This window comes from Triticum dicoccoides, chromosome 7B (assembly GCF_002162155.2).
Source record: "Triticum dicoccoides isolate Atlit2015 ecotype Zavitan chromosome 7B, WEW_v2.0, whole genome shotgun sequence".
NCBI lineage: Eukaryota > Viridiplantae > Streptophyta > Magnoliopsida > Poales > Poaceae > Triticum > Triticum dicoccoides.
This window is the reverse complement of record NC_041393.1, coordinates 244709578-244720589: the sequence shown is the minus strand read 5'-3', so window position 1 is coordinate 244720589 and position 11012 is coordinate 244709578. Positions and strand designations below refer to the sequence as shown.

Below are 11012 nucleotides of genomic sequence, written 5' to 3'. Positions count from 1 at the left end.
TCCGACCTCGGATCAAGATCTTCATCACCATGGAAAGGCGAGAGGTCCTTACGTTGAAGATGTCGCTCATGTTGTACTTGTCTCGTGGGAGTTCAATCTTGTAGGCGTTGTCGTTGTAGCGTGCTAGCACCTTGAATGGTCCATCGGCTCTAGGGAGAAGCTTGGACTTGCGTTCGTTGGGGAAGCGTTCCTTGCGAAGGTGTAGCCACACTAGATCACCAATGTTGAAGACCATGGGTTGCTTGTTGACGTTGAGCTTGGTCGCTAGTCGTTGTACTTGTCGCTCGATGGTGTGTCTTGTATCTTCATGCATCTTCTTGATGTAGCTTGCACGAGCACTTGTGTCGTTGGTTCTCTCTTGTAGAGGAAGTGGTAGAATGTCCAATGGGGACAATGGGTTGAAGCCGTAGACGACCTCGAAGGGGGACTTGCCGGTCGTCGAATGTCTTGCACGGTTGTAGGCGTACTCGGCGATGGGTAGACACGCCTCCCACTCCTTGATGTTCTTCTTGATCAACACGCGAAGTAGAGTGGATAGTGTCCGGTTCGTCACCTCCGTTTGGCCGTCGGTTTGAGGATGGTATGCGGATGAGAACAGGAGCTTGATTCCGAGCTTGGCGCATAGAGTCTTCCAAAAGTAACTCAAGAACTTGACGTCGCGGTCGGAGACGATTGTCTTTGGTACTCCATGGAGGCGCAAGATTTCCCTACAAAAGAGATTTGCAACATGTGAAGCATCGTCTATCTTGTTGCAAGGAATGAAATGTGCCATCTTAGAAAATCGGTCCACAACAACAAACACGGAATCCTTTCCATTTTGAGTTCTAGGCAAACCAAGTACAAAGTCCATGCTAATGTCTTCCCAAGGTTGATAAGGAATAGGAAGAGGCATGTAAAGACCATGAGATTGAGCTTTAGACTTAGCTTTGCGACATGTAGAGCATCGGGTGGTGAAGCGTGAGACGTCTCGAAACATCTTGGGCCAAAAGTAGTTTTTGGAGAGGGTGGCGAATGTCTTATCTCGTCCAAAGTGTCCCATGAGTCCGCCTCCATGAGCCTCTTGCAAAAGTAACAAACGAAGGGAAGACTCGGGAATGCAAAGTTTGTTAGCTTTCATAAGATAAGCATCCTTAATATAGTATTGTTCCCAAGAAGTATGCGTCAAACACTTAGCATAAGGAATAGCAAAAGATGGATCATTAGCATACAAGTCTTTGATGTGCTCAAAACCAATAACATTCAACTCAAGTTTAGTGACAAGTGTACATATGCGTGAAAGCGCGTCGGCAACTACATTTTCCTTACCCTTAATGTACTTGATCACGTATGGGAAAGATTCAATAAATTCACTCCATTTGGCATGACGTTTGTTCAACTTAGTTTGACCTTTTAAGTACTTGAGCGTTTCATGATCGGTATGGATGACAAACTCATGAGGTCTAAGATAATGTTCCCAAACATGTAGGACACGCACTAAAGCATACAATTCTTTGTCATAGATGGGATAGTTAAGTTGAGCACCGGAGAGTTTTTCACTAAAATATGCAATTACACGTTTTTCTTGCATCAAAACTCCGCCAATTCCGGTACCACTTGCATCACAATGAACCTCAAAAGTTTTGTCAAAGTTGGGCAAAGCAAGAATCGGAGCATGAGTAAGCAAAGACTTGAGCTCATCAAAAGCGGTTGATTGCAAAGTTCCCCAAACAAAAGGAGCGTTTTTCTTACTCAAAGCATGCAAAGGAGCGGCTATTGTGCTAAAATCTTTCACAAAGCGGCGATAAAAACCTGCAAGACCAAGAAAACTACGCACTTGTTGCAAATTGGTGGGTTGGGGGCAAGTTTTAATTGCTTCAATTTTAGTTTCATCAACATGGACACCCTTGGAGGAAACAACGAAACCCAAGAAAACCACTTTGTCAACACCAAATGTGCACTTTTTCATGTTAGCATAAAGACTTTCCTTGCGAAGCGTTTGCAAAACAAGCTTAACATGATCAAGATGCTCTTTCATGGTTTTGCTAAACACAAGAATATCATCGAGGTAAACCACAACAAAGACTCCAATGTAAGGTCGAAGTACATGATGCATGAGACGCACAAAAGTGTCGGGAGCCTCCGATAAACCCATAGGCATGACTAACCATTCATATAAGCCAAATTTTGTTTTGAAAGCCGTTTTCCATTCGTCACCCTCGTGAATGCGTATTTGATAATAGCCACTTTTAAGATCAATTTTTGAGAAAAAGTTGGCTCCACTAAGTTCATCAAGCATATCATCTAAGCGAGGAATGGGATGCCTATAGCGAACGGTGATAGCATTTATAGGTCTACAATCGGAACACAAGCGGAAACTTCCATCGGGCTTAGGCACAAGTATGACGGGAACGGCACAAGGGCTTAAGCTTTCACGTACATGACCGTTGTCGATTAGTTGTTGTACTTGCCGTTGAATCTCCTTGGTTTCTTCGGGATTGACACGGTATGGAGCTTTGTTTGGAAGTGGCGCTCCGGGGATGAGGTCGATTCGATGCTCAATGCCTCGAAGAGGAGGTAGACCCGGAAGTAGCTCATCGGGGAAAACATCTTGAAATTCCTGCAAAAGAGATTGAAACACCAAAGGTAGCTCGTGAATGGTGTTAGTTTTTGTTTCTCCATCCTTGCACACAAGGACAAAGTGCCTCACACTCGATGGGTTCTCACACACTTCTCTCATCTCACTTTTTGTGGCAAATAGTATGATGTTTTTCTCTCTAGGCGAAGAGGCGCTCAAGTTTGGCTTGTGGCTCTCACTCACTTTTTGGTGGATCACTTTCTCACTCTTCTCTCTATGGTGGGTGGCTTGCTTGTCGGCTATCACTTGACTAGGAGACATGGGTCGTAGCACATATTCCTTTCCTTTTATCTTGAAGCTATAGTGGTTGGTACGCCCGTTGTGGAAGACACCACAGTCGAATTGCCATGGTCGACCAAGAAGGAGGTGGCAAACGGTCATTGGGACCACATCACACTCCAAAGTGTCCTCATATGCACAAATTTTGAAGGATACTTGGACCGTATGCTCAACTCATATAGTGCCGGAGTCACTTAGCCATTGAACCTTGTAGGGGTGCGGGTGCTTCTTCTTGACCAATTGAAGCTTGGAGCATAGTTCTTCACTTGCCAAGTTGTGGCAACTACCTCCATCGATGATGACCTTGACGGATCGTCCATTGATGCCGGCCTTTGTGTGGAAGATGTGGCATCGTTGGTCTTCTTCTTGTTGATGTTGAAGAGTCAAGACCTTGGAGACAACGAGAGCGGGGCTCGTATCTTCATCACAAAAGACTTGATCATCTTCATCCTCATTCACTCGCCTATTCATGGCTACTTGCTCAATAGCTTTCATTTCATCTTCACTCATTGAGTCGTAGGTGCCATCGTCGTTGAGGATCATGGTGCGCTTGTTTGTGCATTCATAGGACTTGTGGCCTCGGCCTCCGCAAGTGAAACACTTGAAGGAGCTTGTCTTGACGGTCTCATCGGTCGGAGTAGATGACGAAGCACACGGCTTGAAGTTGCTTGTAGTAGGAGGAAGACGACTTGAACTTGTGGAAGTTTTCTTGTAACTTGACTTGTCGTCGTTGCTTGGAGAAGGCTTGGTTGATGTCGAAGTTGGAGTAGTTGTTGAAGCTTGGTTGTTGGAGAAGCCGTATGTCTTGGAGGAGTACTTGGCGTACTTGAAGTCATCTTGCACTTGGCGTTCCGCCTTTGTAGCTTGATGCACGAGCTCAATGAGGTTGGAGTAGGGTTGGAAGTCGGCGATCTTCTTGATGGGATGATTGAGTCCATTCAAGAATCGTGCCATTGTTTGCTCATCATCCTCCGTGACATTGGCTCGAATCATAGCAATCTCCATTTCCTTGTAGTATTCTTCAACACTCTTTGTTCCTTGCTTGAGGAGTTGTAGCTTCTTGAAGAGATCACGGTTGTAGTAGGTTGGCACAAAACGTGCTCGCATGACATCCTTCATTTGAGCCCAAGTGGTGATTGGAGGTTCACCTCTTGCTTGTCGGCGCTCAAGGACTTGTTCCCACCATATGAGCACATAGTCTTGGAACTCAAGTGATGCCATAGCGATCTTCTTCTCTTCCTCATAGTTGTGCAAACGAAAGATCTTGTCGACCTTCAATGCCCATGAAAGGTACTCTTCGGGGTCATTGCTTCCATTGAACTTGGGCATTGTGAATTTGAGCTTTCCATAGCGTTGCTCTTCATTGTGTTGTTGGCGATGGTGATGATGACGCCCTTGACGTGGAGGGTAATCATCCTCATGTTGCTCTTGGCGTGGAGGAAGTCCATGATCAACTTGCTCTTGTTGACCTTGAGGTTGAGGTTGAGCTTGAGGAGCTTGTGAGGTAGCTTGACGTTGGACACGCGGATGGTAGTTCCTCTCTTGGATTTCTTCTCGAAGGGCTTCCTCTTGATTGCGCCGTTCGCGATTGCGGTTGGCGATAGCTCGACTTGATGCTTGAAGGGCACGTTTCGCCTCGCGAGCTTGTGCTTCTCGTTGTTGTTGTTGAAGACGTTGAGCCTCGGCGTCTTGTTGCTCTTGGTGCAGACGCGCTCGTTCTTGTTCTTCTTGGCGACGAAGACGTTGTCGTTCTTGAGCTTGAGCAAACGCTACTTGGTTTGATTGGGGACGAGGTACTTGCTCATCGTCTTGCTCTTGTGAATGCTTGACATGTAGCGGGTTGCGAGATGCATGACGGTCTTGACGCGCGGCTCGTCGAAGAGTGTTCGATGATGGTGTACTTGAGCCGGAGAAGGAGTCGTCGGAGTGTCGACTTGAGTGGCTCCGTCTTGAGTATGAGGATGTAGAAGGAGGCCGGTTCACCAACAAGGCGCGGATCTCGTCCATTCTTGCATCGTTCTCTTGCTTGTGCGCGTCGAGCTTGTTGTCGAAGTAGTCTCTTGTACGTTGCTCGGAGAGTCGTAAGTCGGTGGCGAGGTTGTCGATGCGGTCGTTCATTGCTTGTTGCTCTTGATGCAATGCTCGTTGTGCACCAAAGAGGTGGCTCTTGGTGATGTATGATGACATGTCGTCGTCTTGCTCGATGAAGAGTGGGTTGGTAGAAGTACTTGGCCTATCCATCATTTCAAGCAAAATGTGAGTGGTAGAAGGAGAAGAACTAATACCAATGTACCTTTGACCGATGTTGAAGATGAATCAAGTTCACTCAAATGCGGACAATGAAATAGCACTATTGGTACCAATTCTTGTCGGTTCTCACACCTACACAAGTAAAAGCTTATGGTGGAGCTTGGTTAGGATGGTGGCATAAATTTGATGCAATAGTAAGTGAGCTTCAATAATGTTGGAAACGGTTCACAAATTTGCAAATGCAACAAGTAGACCAAGCAAGTAATAATACACGGAAACACACACGCAAATAGATAAGTGGGATTGTGCAAACCAAAAGTGAGCCAAAATGTGGAATCCTCGAAAATGCTCTTGTTGCACAATACTAGAGAGACGCTAGCACGATTGCACAATAGGCGGATACGAACTTGTGCACAACCTACTAGGCAAAAATGCAATGATCTCTATCCCAAGTATACTATATGTATGGTATTTCGGTGCTATAATCCAAGATGATCTTATATGACAATCTTAATGGTGGATGATGCTATGGTTCTTGCTCATAAGCTCTTTGCTTATCTTTCTTCTTTGCTTAAAAGCTTGGGTGGCTCTTTCACTTTTGAGCTCTTTTCTCATGCAAAACTTCACGAACCAAGATAGCAATTGTGTATGCTATGACAACTTTGTGACACACAAGTGGATCTCAAGATATGCACCACGATGGTATGGTATGTATGCTATGTCGTATGATCACTAATGTGCACAAGTCACGTTGCCGGCAATACTCAATGGCTAGTCTCGATGGGTAAGTTACGCAAAATGAGGCAATGTGGGTTATCAACGCAAATGCAAGGTATGACAAAGATGTCGTCGAAGTTACCGTCCTTGGCGATGATGATACCCTTGCGAAGATGAGCCGTGGTGGTGATGAAGTCGAACCGTACCTAGATAGCCGAAACACAAAAGGATACGGGAGCCACAACTCAAAATCTCAAGGACCAAAATGTGTCAAAATCGTCATAGGAGGTATTGGGGAAGATTTTGGTGTATGTGGGTTTGGAAGATGTGGTGGAATGTGGGGTTGTGGTGGTGGTAGAACTGACAAAGTTCAGTTTCGTCAGGGTTTTACGGACGTCCGGGCTTTTACGGTCGTCCGGTCTTCGTCGGACGTCCGACGTTTTCCGATCGTCCGGAACCTGGGCGAAAATCGGGCTCGGGAAGAACTGCGAGATTTCCGGGGAAGAAGAAGATGGTGAGGTCGAAATCGAGCGATTTGGTGGATGGAAAAGGGTGGGGAGGGTGGGGGAAGCTAGATCCACACGTAGCAACACAAATCCATGGACCAAATCCAACAAAATTTCATCACACCAACAAATCACAAAAAAAATTTGGGGCTATTTTTTGGTGGGGATTTTCGGATTTAGGACGAAAACAACAAAATCAAGCTAGAAAACACGGGGTAGGGGCTCCAAAAACTTGATCAACGTGGCTCATGATACCAAGATGATGTAGGGTGGAACCCTATAGCGTCGATCTTTCACGTTTGGAGTGGATCCTACAGGGAATCACGAAGAACACGCGGAAGCACAAAGGGAACACACGGGGAAAACGAGAGAGAGAATCACTAAACCGACAAGGAATCAATCACACAAGTGCTAGATCATCACACACATAAGGTAACACAAGGTTCAAGATCAACAAAGGTAAGGATACAAAGGAACCGTTCTTCTCCGCGAGGAGGCCTTGATGTTCTTCCCTAGAAGGGGTCTTGAATCCGCTTGGGGGATCTTCTCCGAAGAGGTCGTGAACTCCGAGGAGAAGTATCCAAGTGGATGAGCAAAGGCTCTCACACAAATATGAGCTAATCCAATGCTAAATCTAATTAGGAGGTGGGGGAGACCTATTTATAGTCGTAGTGCAAATGGAGGTCAAAGCGAAGGGATACAAGGGCTCCAGCCCGCGGGTTTAGTCACTCAGGGGTCGGACATCCGGAAGGCGTCGGACGTCCGGAGGCTCAGGACGGTCCGGACGTCCGGAAGGCGTCGGTCGTCCGTAGATTCGGCTCTGGATGTTGTTGGTCGGACGTCTGGAAGGCGTCGGTCGTCCGTGGATTCTGCTCTGGTTGGCATTGTACAGCGGCCGGACGTCCGGAGGGCGTCGGTCGTCCGTAGATTTGGCCCTGGTTGGCATTGTACAGCGGCCGGACGTCCGGAGGGTGTCGGTCGTCCGTGCCCTGGGACTCGTCGGACGTCCGGACTTGGTCGGTCGTCCGACGCCTGTAGCTTCAGCAGCCTTTCTTCTTCTTCTTCAACATGCTTGGGGTCCTCGCCGTCTTGGCTCTTGCAAGTGGTTGTTCCTTGGCTCATCTCCAGGTGCCTGATTACACATAGAGTTTCCGAATGAGGTAGTAGCCATGTCTCGTGAGTAGAAAGAGGAAGTTCAGAGAGGAGCGAGTTCACCTTATCTTCGATAGCCTTGGCTCTAGCTCTTGTCATGGGTCCAAGAGGTGTTGAGGAAGATGTAGACACGTCCATGGGGATGAGCGAGGGATGCTCCGCATCATTATGCCTTTGGATTTTCCTTTCCTGCAGAGAAACTACCGCTTCTTCCTTATGTTTGTATCTTCAGCAACTGTGCTATGCATATACGTGTTCACATTCTGCTGGGTCAACATCGGGAAAATAATGGACACCCATGAGTGCACATTTGGTAGAGCTATCTTGAAGTCGCCCATCTCTGCCATTCTCATGTTATACACATTTGTTGCTGTGTGGTTTGTCGGAGGATTGACCTCATTCCACCTCTACTTGATTTCCACCAATCAGGTCAGGTTTTTGTCCAGTAGATGTAGTAACAGTTGGTTCTCTTTGCAGTTTATGTGCAATGCTAATTCCAGGAATAATTATTGCAGACTACTTATGAGAACTTCCGGTACCGCTACGATAGAAGAAGCAATCCTTACAACCGTGGGCTGGTCCAAAATTTCATCGAGATCCTATGCTCAAGGATTCCCAGCTCCAGAAACAATTTCAGGGCTAAACTAACGAGGATTCTGCAGCCTTCGCCTCAACGCTTAGCATGGGGCGGGTCCTAAGCCCGCCGAAGATGAGCGTGGACCTTGAGATGGGTACGAAAAGGCAAGCTGTGGGTGCAGAAGACATGGAGGACTTACACAGCCAGATTGGCAGTTCTATGGGGCTTGAGCAATGCGGCACAGAACCCCCGCATTTTGTCAGCCGAAAGGGTTGCTCTGAAATTGCATCTGACATTGAGACGTTTGCAGAAGAGTTTGGCATGGACAACAAGTTCACTGAGAGGAAAAAGATTGAGCGCCATACAAATGATAATCCTTAAGGCACTTACCTAACAAACCCCACCTTAACCTTGGGTCGATCTCTATCCCTAGCTCGGAGCGGCATAGCTCAGAAAGAAGATGAAAAAGTAGGACGAATGGTAGAACAGATTCGCCTTTTTGGCTGAATTTAGATGTTATTTGTAGATCAACTGAGCATGATGAACACGGATTGATGGACCGGATGGTTTCACTGGATCCATCTTGGTTTAGAATGTGTTGTACTGCTAGTGATATGGACTGTACCTGTTAGTTCATATGTTGTAGGTTGCGTACGTTTGTGTGTGCCACAGTTATCGGTATTTACTTAAGTTGTACTGTAACTTGTTCTACCTCTGTTGAACTGCAAAAACGTCTTATATTATGAACGGAGAAAGTAACAATTAACCTGCCTAGTGGATTCATCAAATATTGAATGCTCGCTGAGAGTACAAAATGTCATTTCAGGTTGTTCATGATATGTTAGGAAATGCTTCACCCCACCCACCCCAACCCCAACAACCATGTACTCCTATAGCACTCTTATTTATGTTTTTTGATGTAACAGTAGTTGGGGATATCTTATTAAGACATCACACAAGCATATATAATTAACAAAGTCTTCCTCTGATACAGAAATCCAACCGTGTTGTGTCCACAAGGCAGGGTCTTATTCCAAAAATGTAACCAATATAGCACTCTTATTTATGTTTTTTGATGTAACAGTAGTTGGGGATATCTTATTAAGACATCACACAAGCATATATAATTAACAAGTCTTCCTCTGATACAAAAATCCAACCGTGTTGTGTCCACAAGGCAGGGTCTTATTCCAAAAATGTAACCAATTTAATCCAACCGTGTTCTGTCCACAAGGCAGGGTCTTATTCCAAAAATCCGAACGAACTGCCATGACAGGAACTGTCACCCCTGCCCCCCTAAACGCAGTAAAAACATGTCTTACATTTTGATACAGAGGAAGCATAAGATAAGAAAGGAAAACTGCAGGGCAAAAGACTAAATTCAGAAGGTTCTCATACCACCAGGTAGCCAGGAAATACAAGCTGAGACATACAGCAGACAGAATCACAGGTACCAATAATTTCCATGTGGGCTTATTGCAAGTTAATAAAAAAGGAGGCTTTTCCTCTGTCTACGCAAAGACAGATTTCTCCCAGTGTTGAAATTGAAACCAAACCAGCTCTTCTAGTTGGCCTTGGTTTCAGTGACCATCTTCATAAGAATCTAGTTAGCCTTGGCCTCAATGACCCTCCTCGCAAATGATGGCAAACAAAACGATGCGGTGTGGAACTCGGAATTGTAGAACTTGAGCGGCCCCTTTGATTTTGTGGAGTATTCGTCCTCCTCGATGCTGAAGACGGGATGCTGGAAATCAACACTAGGTCCCTCCGTGGAGCAGAGCATGAAACCTATCACTCCGCTGCAACAACAACCAAGAATCATAAGCTGAATCATAAACTCGGTGGCTAAAGAAAGGAAAACCGACTTCGGTCACATAGACAGGAAGGATCAGTTGTGCGTACCTTGGGTATGTGGGCACCGTAGTCCATGCGTAGTTCACCGAGCCTTTGAAAACCTGGCGACAGTTGGTGACAATGTCCTCTATGATGTGCATGTGCAGCCATATGCTCTCCGCCTGGGTGCAGACGACCCCGCCCGGACGCAGAGCCCTGGAGACGGACTCGAAGAACGGCTTCTCGAACAGCTCCTGGGCAGGGCCTACTGGGTCGGAGGAATCGACGATCACTGCATCATAGGTGCCCTCTGGAGCATTCTTCAGGAAGGCGACGCCGTCGCCGACGTGCAGGGACACGCGAGGGTCCTCGAACCCGAGGGCCAGGTGAGGGAAGAACTGCTTCGACACATCGACCACCATCTTGTCGATCTCGCAGATGTCGATCTGCTCCACCGAGGAGTGCCGCGAGACCTCCCGCAGAACGCCGCCGTCTCCGCCCCCGATGACCAGGACCTTCTTGGGGTCTTTGATTGAGCAGAGAGGGAGGTGGGTGATCATCTCCTGGTAGGCGCACTCGTCCCTCTCGGTCACCTGGATCACCCCATCCAGGACGAGCACCTTCCCGTAGGTGGAGGACTGGAAAACCAGCACGTCTTGGTAGTCCGACTTGCCTTGGAACAGGACCTTCTCCACCTTGAGCGAGTGCGCCTCGCCGGGCCACATGGGGCTGATCTCGGAGAACCATCCGGGGATGACGGCGGAGACCCCCGCCTGCTCCCCGGCTCCGTCCGCCGCCGCAGCGCCCTCGTTCTCCCGCGCCCTCTTCGCCGCCGTCTCGGCCTCCATCCCAAAAGCCTAGAGCGCGACGACGGCGAGACGAGCTCGGCGGCTTGGGTGGATTTCGTCGGCGGCGGCGGCGGCTAGGTGTAAGCTGGGGAGGGATGTCAGCCGCGGCCTTGAGGTTTTATTCCTTGGGGATGTGTGGGCGGCGGCTTTAGGGTTCTCGATTTTGCCTCCGCGTGAAAAGCATCCGGCTGATATTCCGGGGGCGTCTCAACGTGGGACCACCCACTGCATCCCCC

The 11012-nt window shown here is 47.6% G+C and overlaps 1 protein-coding gene and 1 pseudogene across 1 annotated transcript; one reads left to right on the top strand and one right to left on the bottom strand.

The window, feature by feature from the left end:
* The window catches only part of LOC119337560, a 12242-nt pseudogene extending 3436 nt beyond the window's left edge, over positions 1 to 8806 (top strand).
* A 636-nt stretch (positions 8807 to 9442) lies between these two features.
* Positions 9443 to 10931, bottom strand: LOC119337561 (spermidine synthase 1-like). Its single transcript, XM_037609724.1, has 2 exons — positions 9998 to 10931; positions 9443 to 9894 (listed from the first exon to the last, which is right to left on the bottom strand). The coding sequence occupies exons 1-2, from the start codon at positions 10774 to 10776 to the stop codon at positions 9699 to 9701; spliced, it is 975 nt and encodes a 324-aa protein (XP_037465621.1). The 5' UTR covers positions 10777 to 10931; the 3' UTR covers positions 9443 to 9698.
* Between the last annotated feature and the right edge of the window lie 81 nt (positions 10932 to 11012).

Excerpts from the sequence above, each read along its gene's own strand:
- LOC119337561 (XM_037609724.1), bottom strand. The coding sequence starts at position 10,776 with ATGGAGGCCGAGACGGCGGCGAAGAGGGCGCGGGAGAACGAGGGCGCT. Across the intron at positions 9,895-9,997 it reads ACGGTGCCCACATACCCAAG|CGGAGTGATAGGTTTCATGC; the intron begins GTACGCACAACT and ends TTGTTGTTGCAG.